Source organism: Neofelis nebulosa, chromosome 4 (assembly GCF_028018385.1).
Source record: "Neofelis nebulosa isolate mNeoNeb1 chromosome 4, mNeoNeb1.pri, whole genome shotgun sequence".
NCBI classification, from domain to species: domain Eukaryota; kingdom Metazoa; phylum Chordata; class Mammalia; order Carnivora; family Felidae; genus Neofelis; species Neofelis nebulosa.
Window position 1 is genome coordinate 73862697 of NC_080785.1, and position 18156 is coordinate 73880852.

The 18156-nt window shown below is 37.2% G+C and overlaps 1 protein-coding gene across 3 annotated transcripts in view; it reads left to right on the top strand.

Annotated features, from left to right (window-relative positions):
• The window catches only part of PEX1 (peroxisomal biogenesis factor 1), a 55372-nt gene extending 37222 nt beyond the window's left edge, over nucleotides 1-18150 (top strand). Inside the window, exons 14-24 of one of the 3 annotated variants that reach the window (XM_058725096.1) lie at nucleotides 1860-2049; nucleotides 2253-2419; nucleotides 3855-3989; nucleotides 7279-7343; nucleotides 10760-10902; nucleotides 10981-11084; nucleotides 11854-12030; nucleotides 13660-13890; nucleotides 15047-15244; nucleotides 15530-15660; nucleotides 17383-18150. In XM_058725096.1, the coding sequence (XP_058581079.1) occupies nucleotides 1860-2049; nucleotides 2253-2419; nucleotides 3855-3989; nucleotides 7279-7343; nucleotides 10760-10902; nucleotides 10981-11084; nucleotides 11854-12030; nucleotides 13660-13890; nucleotides 15047-15244; nucleotides 15530-15660; nucleotides 17383-17467 (1626 nt within the window). In that variant the 3' untranslated portion in view covers nucleotides 17468-18150. Of the gene's footprint in view, nucleotides 1-1859; nucleotides 2050-2252; nucleotides 2420-3854; nucleotides 3990-7278; nucleotides 7344-10759; nucleotides 10903-10980; nucleotides 11085-11853; nucleotides 12031-13659; nucleotides 13891-15046; nucleotides 15245-15529; nucleotides 15661-17382 lie in introns of those variants that run through there. The other 2 variants (XM_058725097.1, XM_058725098.1) reach the window with 2 other exon arrangements.
• Nucleotides 18151-18156: the final 6 nt, after the last annotated feature.

Below are 18156 nucleotides of genomic sequence, written 5' to 3' on the forward strand. Positions count from 1 at the left end.
TCTGTCCCAAAAATAAATTTAAAAAAACGTTGGAAAAAAAAAAAAAATTTAAAAAAGAAGAGTCAGATGCTTAACTGAGCCACCCAGGTGCCTCCTGATATTCCTTACCCACTATGATTTTAGCACTCATTTCTAATGTGTGGGTTTTTCCCTCACACCACCAAGCAATTCTCAGACACCAGATGGGTGTGCTACAATTCAACTCAATTCTGACACCATCTAGTCAAGATATCATCAGATTCCACAGGTTAAGTAAGAGCTGAGTCCTCTAAGACTGCTCTCCACTTCCAATGCCAATTGGAAGTCTAGCTTGTTACCTTTGCTTCCGACCAACTGGCTATAAATCAGAGATTCCCACGACCCACTCCTTGGCTTTGATTGATTTGCTAGAGTAGCTCATAGAACTCAGGAAACTAGTTTACTCAGTAGATTACTGGTTTATTACAGAGGCTATTAAAGGATACAAATCAGTAGTCAGATGAAGAGATGCATAGGGTGAGGTTCTATTCTCACAAAGTTGCTTCTCTCCTTGTGAAGTTTAGGTCCTGGCATGGTGGCTTAGGTTTTTGTGGAGGTTTCATTACATAGGCACAATTGATTAAATCTTTGGCCGTTTGCAGTTAATTCAACCTCCAGTCCTGGAGGTTTCCCCTTCCTGGAACCAAAAGGTGGGGCTGCAAGTTTCAACCCTCTATTTATGGTTGATTCCCTGGCCACCAGCCCCCCATCCTTAGGTGCTTTCTGAAAATCACCTCATTAACATAAACTCTGGTGTGTTGTGAATATCAGGACACTTTTATCACTCTTATCACTTAGGAAATTCTAAGGGTTTTAGGATATCTGTGCTAGAAACAGGACAAAGACCAAATATATGTTTCTTATTATGAATCACAATATCACAAGCACATATGGTCCATCATCCCCTTTGGAGACTTCTGTTCATGAAGGTTTTAGAGGCAGGGAGCTCAAAGAAGAATGTTCTAGGACTGACAAACACATTTTAACCTACTCTTTAAATTAAAAAAAAAATTTTTTTTTGAAAAATTTTTTTGAAAAAAATTTATTTTAGAGAGAGAGAGAGAGATAGAGTACGATCAGCAGGGGGCAGAGAGAGAGAGAGAGAGAGAGGGAGAAACAGAATCGGAAGCAGGATCCAGTCTCTGAGCTGTCAGCACAGAGCCCGACGTGCGGCTTGAACCCATGAACCTTGAGATCATGACCTGAGCCGAAGTCGGATGCTTATCCAACTGAGCCACCCAGGCGCCCCTTAACCTCCCCTTTAAAATTTTTATCCTAAATATTCAGGCCCTGTGCTAATTAACTGTTGTTGAAAAAAGAAAGTATTATACCTATTATTAAGCATAACACAATGGTAGTGGGATTGATCATTGAATATCATTTTAGAAGTAAGTTTTATAGGAACAACAACAAAAGCCACTCTTGAACCAAATGTTACTAAAAAGGCTTCTTACTGGAGAAAGAAATAGCAATCGTTTATCAATGTGATTTTTTTTCTTGCAACTTTATTGAGGTATATTTGAAGACAACAAACTCAGTATTTAAAGTGTACAATTTGATCAGTTTTAACATGTATATACATTATATATTGTATATACACCACTTAATATGTATAGACCATAAAACCATCACCACAGTTAAGGTAGCAAACATTGCCATCACTCTCAAAAGTTTCCTGGTGCCCCTTTGCAATCCCCGCCCCGCCCCCCCACTCAATCTGCAGACAACCACTAGTCTGCTTTCTGTCACCGTAGATTATTCAACCTGATTTTTTCAAAATATATGTACTAAAATTTACATTTGAGTAAAATTAGAAATCGAATTTTGTGTTTTTTCTTTAGGAGCAAAGATGTGAAATGCTACATAATGTAATAAAAAATAAACTGGGCTCTGATGTAAACAAGTTCACTAATCTTGACCTGCATTGTATAGCTAAACGAACTGAAGGGTTTGTGGCTAGAGATTTTACAATGCTTGTGGATCGAGCCATACATTTTCATCTCTCTCACCAGAGTATATCCACCAGAGAAGGTATGTGTTCTTATTCAAACCAAAATCTGAAATTGTTCCATTGCAGAGGAATGTTAACACCCATTAATGTAAGTATTAAATATATTCTATTTTAGTATATAAGCAGTTTAGTAGAAAATCGGCATCTCCAGCTAAGATGGTAGCATATTTTGAAGATTCATACACAGACGTGACTACCAAAAGTTGTGTTTATTTTTAAACAGAATTAGTTTTAACAACATTGGACTTCCAAAAGGCTCTCCAAGGATTTCTTCCTGCATCTCTGCGAAACGTCAACTTGCATAAACCTAGGGACCTGGGCTGGGATAAAATTGGTGGATTACATGAAGTTCGGCAGATACTCATGGATACTATCCAGTTACCAGCCAAGGTAACTTTTTAAAAAAAAAAGAAAAAAAGAAAAAAAGAAAAAATCAAGTATCCCAGAAGAATTACTGAATGGCTTTATGTGTTGACTTGCCTACTCTCAGTTTGGTTAAAGAAAACTTTATTGAGTTATCAAATAAATGCCAGCACTATTTTTCGCACTCTAATGGATTTTTTAAAGTATTTGATAAAGTCCTTGTCTGTAAGAAACTTAGAAAGCTGGGATGATATTTACAGTAAATATATTTTGATGTGAATTTCACAATTCTTGTGTTTTGCTTGAATCATTCAGATTGTACTAAAGCAAGATGAACTGTCAGCTGGGATTTGAACAAAAATGGGTAGAAATAAGCTGAAAGAGTCATCTAGGTCCACAGAACTGATGGAGTAAGCCAGATTTCCAGACTCTGGGTGTCAGTCCTGGAAAGATAGAGTTAGCAGGCAGCATAGACCAAGCAGGTGGCAGGATAAAGGGGGCAGAGGTAAATTGTTCAGAATCTAGGTGGTAGTGCATTTGAACCACAAACCTGAGAAATGAGTATCATTGCATGAGATCAGGGATCCATGCAGAGAGATAAAGATATGGGTGAGTAAGGACCTCAGTTATATGTAACTAGATGGCAAGTCCTGGAAGTGTGGCCAGTGGGGCCTGGGACACATTGAGTGCAGCCCAGGACTGCAGGTTGAAGCCTGTCAGAGAGAATGCAGGCGTGGAATAACTTGCCAGCAGGATCATGATGCCAAATGCTGAGTCTGGGCATTGGAAACCAGATGCGCAGAGACTCTCTGCATGATGGCTGACTCTGGGGCCTCTTCAGATCAGAATGGAGGTAGGGACGGGGTTAGAATTTTGTCAGCAGGTGGAACTCAACAGGCATTTCTCACAGAGGAATCCAGGATATTGCTGACAGTAGCCTGATGTCTGACTTGCCTGTTGACACAGTCTTCTTGCTCTTTGGTAATTTAGAAGCAGTCAGTCGCTTGCTTAGCATGGAGACTCTTGGGAGAGCTTACTGTTATCATTACACATACTTCTCTATTTTTCTTTCTTTGATGGAGTATATTTGAATATGCATAGTTACCATAACTTGCCCTGTGAACCATACAAGGGGAAGGCAATCTACTTGTTAAAAGATTGTTTTTATTTTCTTAATGTACTTTTTATAATATTTTTAAAAGCCAGGAAAAAAACACAAAGAAGTTCTGATGCAGTTGTGCCCACTTTATGTAGAATGTATTCCATGGTCCAGTTGGTAAAAAATCTGTGGTAATTCCTTTGAACTTATGTACTGAGTAGGAATTTTATTTTCTGTCCTTATCCTGTTAATAAAGGTGGCAGTTACTAACAAGCTGAATACTTTTTCTCTGTACATTGACTTGGGCTGCTCCTTAGTTATTTTTTTAGACTTAGCTCTTGATCATAGTTCTATATTTTTCAGTACCCAGAACTATTTGCAAACTTGCCCATACGACAAAGAACGGGAGTACTGCTGTATGGTCCTCCTGGGACAGGAAAAACCTTACTAGCTGGAGTAGTTGCACGAGAGAGTGGAATGAATTTTATTAGTATCAAGGTATGTTTTGCATTTATCTTTTCTTCTTTTTTCTATCGAGGTAAATTTACATAACAAAGTTATGTGGTGTGTAATGCAATTACAGTGCTATGTAACCACCACATCTCTCTTACTTCAAAACGTTTTCATCCTGTTCCCTGTCCCCCGAGCCCCTGACAGCCACTAATCTGCTTTCTGTCTATGGATTTTCCCGTTCTGGACATTTCATGTAAAAGGAGTCATGCAGCATGTCGTGTTTTGTCACCGGCTTCTTAGCATGTTTTCAAGGTTTATCCAAGTGGTACTGTGTGTCAGTACTTCAGTTCTTTTTAAAACTGAGTGATAATTAATGGTGTGGGTATGTGAGTTTTTTATCCATTCATCATTGGGGGATATTTGGGTTATTTCCACCTTTGGGCTCTTAGGAATAATGTTGCTGTAAACACTTGTGTACACATTTTTCTGTGGACATAGGTTTTCATTTCTCTTGAGTGTGTACCTAGCAGCATAGTTGCTGGGACATGTGCTAATTCTGTGTGTGACTTTCTGAGAAACTGCCAGACTGTTTTTCCCAGTGACTGCATCATTTTCTATCCCCTCTGGCAATGCTGAGTGTACCTATTTCTCCATATCTTTGCCAACATCATTTATGTTTCTGGATTGTAGGTTAGTCTCATATTTGGAAAACGAGTAGCAGCTATCCATCTGTTAGTGAAAGCTGTGTGGGAAATTGGATAATGAGCCACTTCTTTTTTGTAGAGCTTATGATAGTCTTAAGGTAAACAATTATAAAATAGAATTATAATTTCTTTAATATATAAATATATAAAATTTTATAAATATAATAAACTAGAATTATAAATTATATTAATATATATAAATATAATAAGACATTATAAAATAGAATTATGTATAAATACTCAGATAAAAAAATCAAACTGTACCTGAAGGGAGGAGAAAACCTAGAAGACTAGGGGCTGGAGACCACATTGAGACAGGAAGCTGGGTTTTTATAGCTCTGTTCCTTGTTGGCTGTATTTCATCCTCACGTGGGCCACACTGTGCCTGAGTTTTCTCCAAAGGTGCATGTAGTAATTAAGGGACACAGTAGCATACAGCTTTGGGTAGTGCCTCAGTTTGCCACGGATTTGTCATTATGGTCTGAGGTCCGATATATTATTTGTACTGTTTCAGCAACCCCACAATATTAGTTTACCAAAGAGTGATTAGATTTCAAAGGAAAGGAATCATATATTGTAGCTTTATTCATAACTGATTGAGAAATCTGCAGTTGGGTTATGCCTACCCTCTTTTTTTTTAATGTTTATTTTTGAGAGAGAGAGAGAGACAGCAGGAGGAGGGGGAGAGGCAGAGAGAGAAGGAGACACAGAATTCGAAGCAGGCTCCAGGCTCCTACCTGTCAGCACAGAGCCCGATGCTGGGCTAGAACCCACGAACCATGAGACCATGACCTGAGTTGGAGTCGGACGCTTAACTGAGCCACCCAAGCGCCCCAGGCTGACCCTCTTTTTAATCACATGATTTTTTTTTTTTTTTTTTTTTGTGATATGATTACATGGCTACTGGCTACCCTGGCAATAATGGAGAAACACTGTAACTAAAATTTCCCTACTTTCTTTTTCTGGATTCTGGAATAACTGTGATTATACATACTCTTCTTTTCTGCTTATGACTAAACTGTAGTTTCACTGTTAAAAAAATAATATTCAAGATGAAAGATATTGTTGCATTTCAGATTGTTCCATTAGGGAGGACATTTTATCCCTTTTAGTAAACCTTCAAATCACAGTTTGGGATGAATTCTCAATGGAAAGGTTTCAGTGAAGAGAATTCTCTCTGGGTGGGTAAGAGTAGATCCTAGGAGACATGCATCAAAGACCGGGGCCATCCCTGACACCAGTATGTTGCCTTGTTCCCAATATTTTGCCTGGCTTCTTGTTCCATCCTCTTTGGCTCTTGATTGACTAGGAAATCTAATTAAATGCTAGTATATTAATAGATATCTAGCTGGCTTAATATTAGAAAGTCCTTATTGTGGTCACATATCCTGATCAGTATTTGGTCTTTTGAGGTAATGATTTTTCACTGGAGATCATGTTAGAGCCTATTTAGTTTTTTAAAAGATCCCAATTTTGGCGCCTGGGTGGCACAGTCGGTTAAGCCTCCGACTTCAGCCAGGTCACGATCTCGCGGATCTCGCGGTCCGTGAGTTCGAGCCCCGCGTCAGGCTCTGGGCTGATGGCTCGGAGCCTGGAGCCTGTTTCCGATTCTGTGTCTCCCTCTCTCTCTGCCCCTCCCCCGTTCATGCTCTGTCTCTCTCTGTCCCAAAAATAAAAATAAAAATAAAAATAAAAACACGTTGAAAAAAAAAAAAGATCCCAATTTAAGCAAAGTTTATCCTCATTATTAATTTTGTTAAATGGAGTAGTTTTGAAAGTTTTTCAGTTGACTTAGAAAAGATGATCTCTTCTGCACCTCTGTACAAATAAACTGGTTTCAGTAATTGAAGATGATTAAAATAATTCATGTCTCATTACATATTTTTTGTAGTCTCCAAAAATTTGAGATAGATGGAACATTTTCCCTTTTTAAACCATTTGTTACTAAACAAATAATTATTCAGTATTTATGCAACACTGTTTTTGGCACTGGGGATTCAGTAGTGAACAAACCCACCTTTTTGGAACATACATTTTACTGGCAGAGAGAAACAAGAAACAGACACATTCGCTATATAATGTATTATCAGATGGGACAAGGTTCTATGCAGGAAGACAAGCAGGATAAGATGGGGTCATCACACAGGGCCTTTCTGGGGCTGTGGCCTTCTGTAGAGAGCTACACCATGAGATGGCTAGACAGAGGAGACACAAAGTGTGGAACTTGTGATGGGATATTTATTCTAGCCACATAATTTTTGAAATGTATTTAAGAGACATCTGTTTAATCATATTAAAATAATTTCCCATGAGGGTCCCCTAGGTGGCTCAGTCGGTTAAGCATCCGACTTCAGCTGAGGTCATGATCTCGCATTGTGGGTTCAAGCCCTGTGTCAGGCTCTGTGCTGACAGCTCAGAGCTAGAGCCTGCTTCAGATTCTGTCTCCCTCTCTCTCTGCCCCTTGCCCGTTCACACACACTCTCTCTCTCTCTCTCTCTCTCTCAAAAATAAACATTTAAAAAAATAAAAATAAATTTTCCCATTAGTGCATTTGGACTAAGTCCTAAACAAAAATTATATTTTGTTTTTAAATAACTTTATCTCAGGTCTAATTTAATTTTATCTCCTAGGGGCCAGAGTTACTGAGCAAATACATTGGAGCAAGTGAACAAGCTGTTCGGGATATTTTTATTAGGTTGGTTCCCTCTGAATATTTTTTAAGTAATGGACACTATCATTTTTCAGTGCTTTTTGGTATTCACTTGTTTATTTTAGAGAACTGATGTTTAAAACTTTAATTTATGTGGATTAATAAGCTAGAGAATTCTCCAAATATCACTTAAAATATAACATCTTTGATATTAAATTCTGGAAGTTAGTATTATATTTACAATAGAAATATTCCTAAAATGCTATCTCAAAGGAATCTCAAAGTAGATTTTTATAGGAAACACATAATTACTCCAGTTTAATTAAGCTGGCCAAATGCAATGTTAATTATAAAAGAGATAAAATAAAATTATTATGGCATTTATATAAAAATACAGAAGCTAATATTTAAGGATTAAAGTAAGATTTTTAAATGCAAAAACTACTGTTTTATCCCAAAATTTCATTATAAAATATGATCTGTAGTTAGGAGAATATAATGTCCTTATATTTTATAACTTTTTAAAATATTTATTTTAAGATAAGTCTCAAACCATGAGATGATGACCTGAGCCAAAAAGTCAGACACTTAACCTACTGAGCCACCCAGGTGCTTCAAGTTCATAATTTTCTAAAATATTTATTTTAAAATAAGTCTCAAACCACGAGATCATGACCTGAGCCAAAGTCAGACACTTAACCAACTGAGCCACCCAGGTGCCCCAAGTTTATTTATTTTGAGAGAGAGAGAGAATATGAATGAATCTCAGGCAGGCTCCATGCTGTCAATGGGGCCTGATGTGGGGCTCAGTCTCATGAACCATGAGATCATGACCTGAGCTGAAATTGAGAGTTGGACATTTAGCCCACTGAACCACCCAGGTGCTGCCTCATATACATTTTAACTAAAATGAACTCTGGCAGCACCTGGGTGGCTCGGTCAGTTAAATGTCTGCCTCTTGATTTCAGCTCAGGTCATGAGTCATGAGATTGAGCCCTGTGTCAGGCTTTGCTTTGAGTGTGGAGCCTGTTTAGAATTATCTCTCATCCTCTCTCTCTCTCTGCCCCATCCCTACTCACTCTGTGTCTCTCTGTCTCTAAAATAAATAAATAAGGGGCGCCTGGGTGGCTCAGTCGGTTAAGCATCCGACTTCGCTCAGGTCATGATCTCGCGGTCCGTGAGTTCAAGCCCCGCGTCGGGCCCTGTGCTGACAGCTCAGAGCCTGGAGCCTGTTTCAGATTCTGTGTCTCCCTCTCTCTGCCCCTCCCCTGTTCATGCTCTGTCTCTCTCTGTCTCAAAAATCAATAAATGTTAAAAAAATAAAAATTAAAAATTAAAAAATAAAATAAATAAATAAATAGTAATAAAATAAATAAAATGAACTCTTATATATCCACCACCCAATTTAAGAACATTAACAGGAAAGCATTATTAGAGCTAAAGGCAGTCATCACCATATGGTGACAAAAGATTCAGTTTACCAGGAGGATATTACAGTTCTAAAATTGTATCCAATACCCTAGCTCCAAACTATTTAATAAAGGCAAAAATTGATAGAATTGCAAGGAGAAATTGACAAATCCACCTTCATAGAAGACTTTCACATAGTTCTTAGTAAGTAGTTAGATTGAGGTTTAAGAAAAACCAACAAAACAGTAAAACTTCAGAAGATTTAAAAATCATATTCAAGATCTAAGCATATTTAGAACACATACCCAACAACTGGAGAATACATTCTTTTTAAGCACACTCGGATATTTTTGAAAATTGGCCACATGGGTGGCCAACTGTAGTAAGTTTCAAAGAAACAGTATCATACCGTCTATTTTTTGAAAACACAAGTTAAAATAAATAACAAAAAGATAATCCCCTCATGTACTTTTAGATTCTTAAAAATAAAACCCTTCTAAATAATTCATGGGTTAAAGAAGAGATCATAATGGAAAACCCTGGGCACTAAATAATAATGAAAATGCTATTAAAATTGTGAGATGCTGCAAAATTTATTTCAAGGAAAATTTATAGCCTTAAATTTTTAGGGGAAAAAAAGTTAAAAATCACTATGTACCCATCTCATGAAATTAGGAAAATATAAGCTAAAAAAGATAAGTAAAAAGGAAATAATAAGAGCAAAAATTAATGAAATAAAAAACATTTCAGTGGAGAAGTTCATAAGCCCAGATATTTTTGACAACCTAGTACAATTGATAGATCTCCAGCAGGACTGATAAAGAAAGCAAGCATGAATTAATAGTATTAGTGATAAAAAAGGGGACATGACTAAAGTTATACCAGAAATGTAAAAGATAGTAAGGGAATATTATGGAATAATATTACAGACTTTATGCTGTTAATACATTTAAGACTTGGGTGACATAGACAAAAATATAATTGACCAAAATCAAGCAAAGAAGAAACAAAATCTGAAAAATCCTGTAACTATAGAAAACAATTGAGTCACTAGTTAAAAATCTTTACCCAAATCAAACATGGTTTTCTGAGAGTAAACTTTCAAGGAACAGGTAATTCCAATCTACTTATTGGCCCTGGGAGATTTATATTATGTGCCAGTATTTCATGAGATATGTATTGGGTTTTTTTCATTCAGCCTGACAGGCTCTATACAGAGCAAACTGAGGGTTGGTGGAGGGAGGAAGGGTGGGGATTGGCTAAATGGGTGATAGGTATTAAGGAAGGCACATGGGATGAGCACTGGGTGTTATACATAAATGGTGAATCACTAAGTTCTACTGAAATCAATTTTACCATATAGGTTAACTAACTAGAATTTAAAAACTTGAAATTAAAAAATCAGCACGACAAGTATTCTGTATGGGTATTCTGTATGGGTGATTCTTCAGACATCTAGTTCACCCTGTTACCAGGTATGGAATTTGTTTTTCATTAAAACAAAATTTAGTTAATAAATTAAAAGCAAAGTTCAAATTAGGAAAAGATATAATATATGTAACTAAAATATATTTTATAGAGATCCCCTATAAAAATATGTGAAAATAATGAGCTTGTCAAATTTTAAAATAATGAGCTTGACAAAAGACGTGAATCAGTATTTCACAAAAGAAGTAAAGGTGGCCAATAAGCATATAAGAAATGCTTACTTACAATAAGAATCAAAGAAACATTTCACTTATTGAATAAGACTCTAGTTTTTGGTTTAGTCCCTGTCTAAAAGGTATGAGTCTTAGGCATACATCTTGACTTATTTATTGAAAACAAGTTTACGTATACCTTTTATTCTTTAAGGATTTGTTATGAAGATTTAAATAAATACACAGATACATATACATATATGTCTATCTGTATACAGATACATATATGTACCTACATATATATGTGTATATATATATATATGTATATATATATATATATATATATACATACACACAATTACTTTACAAACACCGAAGCCCTATTCAAATATGAAATACTGTTTTTCCCAGAGCACAGGCAGCCAAGCCCTGCATTCTTTTCTTTGATGAATTTGAATCCATTGCCCCTCGACGAGGCCATGATAATACAGGAGTTACAGATCGTGTGGTTAACCAGCTGCTGACTCAGTTGGATGGGGTGGAAGGCTTACAGGGTAAGAACTGCAAATACAGAAATATCTTATTGTAACAGATTTCACCAGGACTTAGTAAAGAATTTTTTTTTTTCCTAGGTGTTTATGTATTGGCTGCTACTAGTCGCCCTGACTTGATTGACCCTGCCCTGCTTAGGCCTGGTCGACTTGATAAATGTGTATACTGTCCTCCTCCTGATCAGGTGACAGTTTCATACTTTGAGTCCAAAACTAACAAATGCCACCAGCAGTTGTCCTTAGAAGACCAGCTTTAGGCAAGGCCTTTGCCATGATTTGCTCATGGCATGGAAGGATTCTGAATTAGATGGAAAGCCCAGCCATTTCCATGCAAGTCTGAAAACTTTGTAGTCTTTCAGTGTTAGCAGGTTGGGAAAAAAGGAAAGAAACCTAAAGTATCTATGTCCACATGCCCTGTGCTCAAAGATCACAGGCCTCATTATCCTGGCAAGACTCTGAGAATCAAGCGTACGACTAGTGTGCATCTAAGCAGGTTACACAGAGATGAGGTTTTAATGGTTTCTGGTCTGTGTTGTTCCAGCTCTTGTCCTCAGATTTAGAAACTGATGAATAAATGAGGGAAAGAGCAAATAGACAAATGAATTGTCGAAGGTATAAAATATCTAAATATGTCATTTGTAGCTATTACTTAGATGTTTTCTTTTGAAACACTTTCTGGGCACATTTGTTGAAATCTAGAAAGTAAGCACTAAGAAATGATTTACACTGAATGGTTAAGAATGTCGATTTTCATTCACTTTCCTATGTCTCTTCTGTTAGGGAGAAAGTTCATCTATCCTCCACAGAGGATACATAGTAGATTGGCGGTACATTTTTCAACTTGTAAAAGCTCATTAGAGATACAGTTAATTTGTAAAAACAAAAACATAAAATACACAGTTTAATATTTAATTTTGTTTTATTTGTTAAGTCAATTAGTTTTTCTCCCTTCAGGTGTCACGTCTTGAAATTTTAAATGTTCTCAGTGACTCTCTACCTCTGGCAGATGATGTGGACCTTCAGCACGTGGCATCAGTAACCGACTCCTTCACGGGAGCTGACCTGAAAGCTTTACTGTACAATGCCCAGTTAGAGGCCTTACAGGGAAGGCTGCTGTTCTGTGGGCTCCAAGTAAGTTATAGGAGATCATTGCTGTGGTGTTTTTTTTTTTTTTTTTTTTTTTTTTTTTTTTATTTATTTTTGGGACAGAGAGAGACAGAGCATGAACGGGGGAGGAGCAGAGAGAGAGGGAGACACAGAATCGGAAACAGGCTCCAGGCTCCGAGCCATCAGCCCAGAGCCCGACGCGGGGCTCGAACTCACGGACCGCGAGATCGTGACCTGGCTGAAGTCGGACGCTTAACCGACTGCGCCACCCAGGCGCCCCTGCTGTGGTGTTTTAAGAGGAAGAAGAGCAGTTCACAGTTAAAATTCCAACCTTAAAAAAATCCTATTTTTTAACAACTTTAGTAAAACTGTATAGAAATATACCTGTAGTCAAATGTTCCATAGTTGGAATATTGGCTGTGCAGAGAACTTGTAATTATGAAGTATTTAAGTGTCTGTTTCTTTAATGTTACCTTACTGCTGATAAAATATGTTGGGGAATGGAAGGATATTATTTAAATTGGGACATCATGAATGAGAGAATAGGAACAGAAATATATTGAGATTTTTAGTTAGTTTTACACTTAAGAAAAAAAAATCAGAGTATTTATTTTGAAGCTCAAATAGTCCCAGATCTGGCCCATAGGAGCTGCTTTTAGATGGCCTCTGTGTCCTTTTGATTTGTCCTCTTCATTCTTTGATCATGTACTTTCTTCCTGATACAACAAGGTATTCTAGCTGTATTTTGTACTTTCTGTACCCCAGACCTAACATCAGTCTTTTCCTTTAAGGATAGTATTTTTACAGCAGATAATTTGACCTCTGCTACATTATGGTCTTTACTGCATAGTTTCTAGGAAGGGTTTTCCTGTGTACTCCTCTCCCCTATGTTTTGTTGGAGATTCTTGCAGGGCCTAAAGTTCCTAAATCAGATACTACCAAGTTTTTGCTATTTATTTTGGCAAGTCACTGAACTTCTCCACCCTCTTCACTAACAGAAAACATGTTCACGTATAAAGCACTCTGTAATGACAAAGCACTGCATGACGTGGTTGACTCATCATTTCACAGTTGAAAGATTCATACAAATAAAATTCAGAGTATGAATCCTAGCTTTGTTAGAGTTCCTGGGGAGATGTTTGGTAAATTATGTACACATTCCATCTTATTTTAATAATTAAATTTTATTATGTGCCTCATAACCGTTAGAAAAGTAGTAAGAGCCAAAGTTTGGCTCAATGCATGTTTCCTGAATGCTGGTTGTTTTCTTTCTGTAAGCGTCAGACACCCTGATCATGTGCTGTCTGCTGGTAAGGATTTGTTACATAATCAGGCAGCCTACTTAGTCTGCCACTGAGTCATATTAATAATGGCTCAAACAGCATTTGCACAAAAGAAACATAGTTGGTGCCTGGCTCTCAGAACTGTTGTATTCTGGGTGTGGGAGAGCTGTAACACCTTTGCCATTCGTGCCATACGTACTGGTCTGTGGGGATCATAGAGGACAAGAACCTCACCAAAAAAATAAGAGCTTTTTTGGAAAGTGCCTCTGGTTTTCCTCGTACTGGTCTGTTAAAATGCTATCTGTGTTGCTAATTTCAGAGTCATAGAGTATTTAGATTTTTACAACTGTTGTCCTTTTGTGTGTTTTAGGATGGAAGTTCCAGCTCTGATAGTGACCTAAGTCTGTCTTCAATGGTTTTTCTCAACCACAGCAGCGGCTCCGATGATTCAGCTGGAGATGGGGAGTGTGGCTTGGAGCAGTCCCTGGTTTCTCTAGAGTTGTCTGAGATGCTTCCAGATGAATCAAAATTCAATATGTACCGGCTCTACTTTGGAAGCTCCTACGAATCAGAACTTGGGAACGGAACATCTTCTGATCTGGTATCGTGTTCAGTCGCCATTGTACAGTTCTGATGCGTAAACCCATAGTGTGTCCAGTTGGACAGTGACTGACCCCCTAACCGGCCCCACATGTACTTTCTGGTTGGTTGGTTCTTCAGTGAAGTAGTCTTGTTTTCCCTTACTCACACTGATGAGTCATCTCATTCCTTGTTAAGAGCTGTGAAATGTAGCTGGCAACAAAGAGGGAGCCAAAGTAGCCACTGGTGGTGAGGACCCTTTGGTTCCTCGCAGGCTTATTATCTCCTTCATTAGTTGTTTTAAAACATCTTTAGTCGCAGATCCATTTTATATTAAACTCTATTATCATTAAGATAGTTGAAGATGAGAAATTTGATGTAACGTTGCAACAATGAAAATGTTGTGGGTGATATCCTTGCTTTTCTAAATTAAAATAGCATTTCACACATGTCTGCAAATTATTTACTGTGGTTCACGATTACTTTATTGGTACAAGTAACAGTTATATTTTTGTTTTTTGTACATCTGCTTTAATCTAAAAATGAACTATTTTGGGGCGCCTGGGTGGCCCAGTGGGTTAAGCATCCATGATTTCAGCTCAGGTCATGATCTCATGGTTTCATGAGTTCAAGCCCAGGGTCAAGCTCTGCACTGAGTGTGGGGCCTGCTTGGGATTTTCTCTCTCTCTCTGCCCATCTCTCCAGCTTGTGCTCTCTCTAAAAAAAAAGTAAAAGTAAACCATTTTTATTTCAAAGAATAGTAAGCTGTTGTTTTTGTTGTTTTATTTCTAGTCTTTAATTCTGTTTTCTGTTTCTTAACTTCTGTACTATGTTCTCCAACCTTATACTAGAATTAACTCTATTTGCTGAAACTGAGAATAAGGCACATTTGGAACCTGTCGCTAGGACATTAGTGTGGTGAATTTAATAAAAAAGCATTAAAACAATTTTTTGTGTTATGGCAGTTTTCACTTTATGATGGTTCAACAACATGTAGAAGATAAACGTATTTTGAACTTGCTTATTAATTCCAGTTGATTCAAATGTAAGCTTGTCCATGTTAAGGTTTTACTGCTTAAAATGTTTAAATTTAGCCTTGGTAAATATATACTTCTTTTCTCCCTCTCTTTTCCTCCTTTTTCCTTCCCCTTCTCTCCTTCCTACACTTAACCTTGCAGAGCTCACAGTGCCTGTCTGCACCAAGCTCCATGACACAGGACTTTTCTGGAGTCCCTGGGAAAGATCAGTCGTTTTCACGACCTCCAGTGTTCAGAACATCCTCACAAGAGGGTTCCCAAGAACTTACACAGGAACAAAGAGATCAGCTACGGGCAGATATCAGTGTCATCAAAGGCAGATACCGGAGCCAAAGTGGAGTATGGCTTTTCTCCCCCCACCCCCATGAAAATTGTAAAAACTGTAAAAACTGTTTTTCCTTTTTTGATGTGTGTTTTGGTTAGTAAATGAGCTTTATTTATAAAGAAGGGGCTGAAACACATTGATCATTTGATTATATGCATCCTGCTTTCAAACAATTTTTAATCTTATGAGAAAGAGAATGTTTGGTCTCCTAAAAAAAACCTGATGGAAAGAAACAACACATGGGCTGCTACTTTTTCCATCACAGCCCTAGGTTAACTTTGTGTCCTTTTCTGTTTAAGGAGGATGACTCCCTTAACCAACCAGGACCAGTCAAAACCAGTTTGGCTATTAGCCAGTCGCATTTAATGGCCGCCCTCAGTCACACAAGGCCATCCATTAGTGAAGACGACTGGAAGAATTTTGCTGAACTGTAAGTAACCGATTCTCCTTCAGAAGTACAGATATTACAGGGTGACAGTTCTTCACTTAAACTTTTGAAGTTACTTATAGTGAATATATAAAAGGCCACGTCGAGCCAATAGCTATGCATTTAAACACCCCAAAACTTAAAGAGTACTGAAGTAAAAAATGAATTTTCATTAACTGGTTCACTTGATTATATTTGAATTATTTATAATGAACTGATTTCATTTTTAAAGCTTTGAATAAAAGGAAAATTAAAATCTCAAAATGATTCCAATATAGTTTGTAAAAATTGTTCTGAAAAATGTACCTGTTTTACTTTCTTTAAATGCATTCGAATTTATTCCCTTGTGGACTGTGGCCAGCACACATTTAGATTTACAGGCTTCTTGCAGTTGTCTCTGGGCACCTTAGAAGTTGGAGACCCATAGACTGGGGACCATTCACGTTAAGGATTTCACTTAATTCAGTGCAAGAAAGGTTTATTCCTGGTTCTAGAATTTAAAACTCTTTGTTTAATTTTGTAGTAGTTGGGATGGGCATGTGTGGGTACACTGTAAAGGCAGAAAGATTTTCCCTTCTTCCCTTCTTGTTCTTTGGCTGGTCTATTAATTAACTGACCTAAGACAGTAACAGGCGAAAAATAATTTCATACATACAGGAGCTCCATTAAAATAGATATGCCATCCTGAACTAAAGAAAGAGGTTAGGGGCCTGGGGCTTCAAAGGGGAGGCAGGAATTCACAGAAGGTGAAAAGAGCAGATGTTTGCCCTGCTGTCAGTCTTGCAGATTAAAAAGTCTTCTCTGGTAATAGGAAACTAAACTCATCAGGCAGGTAAGGGAGGGAAAAAGCTTCTCCTGAATCTGCTGGGTCTTGATCTCCTTCAGCTCAAAATAGTCTACATGCTAGAGTGGCACTTCTGCTCCGCCTCAACATGTATAAGTAATATGTGCTTACTGTACGAAAATCAGAAAATAAAGAATAAGAAAACAAATTTCCCTTAATCCCACCCCTCCCAAAGTATACATTTGTATGTTTTTTTTTTCTTCACTAAAACACTCTGCACGTATTGCCATATAGCAGGCCCGCTTTCATCCATCTTGAACATTCTTTCACATTTTAAATGTTATTGCTTGGTTTTTAATGTCATTTTATAGTATGGCTAGGCCACAATTTCCAATATTTGGATATTTAAGTTGCCTCCGGATTTTCCCTATTACACTAATATGATAAAGAACTTCCTTAGAGCCGAATGTTTGCACATATCCTCCATTATCTGAGTTTGAGGTGGAATTGTTGGAGCATAGGATACATTTTGTTTTTATGGCTTTTGAGATCAGTTGCCTTCTAGAAACACTGTACAGCCCAATACATGGAAAGGGCCAGTTTCACCACAACCCTCACTAACATTGGGCATAATGTCTTTCTAAACTTGGCCAGTGTGACTGGAAAAAAATCTAACAATTTACATGCCTTTGATTAAAACAGTAGGGTTTTTTTCATGTCACTGCCATGTGCATTTTATCTTTTCTAACTTGTCTCTTTATCCCTTTTGCTACTTTTTTGATTGGAATGTTTAACTTTAGAAAATTTAAGAACTATAATTTGTTAGGTTTTCTTCCCCCAGTTATTTCCCTTTTGTTTCTTAAAATATAATCTGTTTGCAAACAATTCCTTGTCTTTTGTAATTTAGAATTTACATGTATTAAATATTATCTCTTTTTAAGGTATGAAAGCTTCCAAAATCCAAAGAAAAGAAAGAATCAAAGTGGAACAATGTTTCGACCTGGACAGAAAGTAACTCTAGCATAAAACATACTTTTGATTTTGTTTTTGCTGGCTTGTTCTTATGTCGTGACAGTAAAAATGGGATCCGTAAATTTCTTTTTAACAAATGAGGTTAATCTATAAAATCACAGATTGGCAAACCTGTGGTTATGTCATAATCAGGATTACTTGAGATTAATTCTGTAGAATAAATTGGGATATTTATAACTGATTATCTTATTTCCTATAAATCTAAATTAAATCCTTAGTGAAAAAATATTGTCTTAATGGTGTAACTAATTATTTTCTCATCTGAGGAAAATACATTTCTTAGAACTCACATATTCAACATCTTCCTTGCGTTTGACAAACCTTATACTTAGCACCTTTGGCCATTTGAAAATGCCCTATTATTTACTGATCCAATGCTCTGTTCTTCTATCAGAACATGTAGACTTTACATACAATTCCAAATAAATTCAGTTATTCCCACCACCAGAAATGAGATCGTATCCCCTTAATATACTAAATCTAGTTCCAAGGCCAAGATCTTAAATGAGGTCCATTCCCCCCCTGATCCATCATGACTTTGTCTGGATGTTCTCTGATCTGTGAACTAGATGTAAACTGAGCCACCATCAACACAAACTGTGTATAGTAATGCAGTAGGAGAAAGGAAAAGGGAGAAAGTTAGGTGAAGTATATAAATAAATGCATGAAATGGCAAAGAGGGG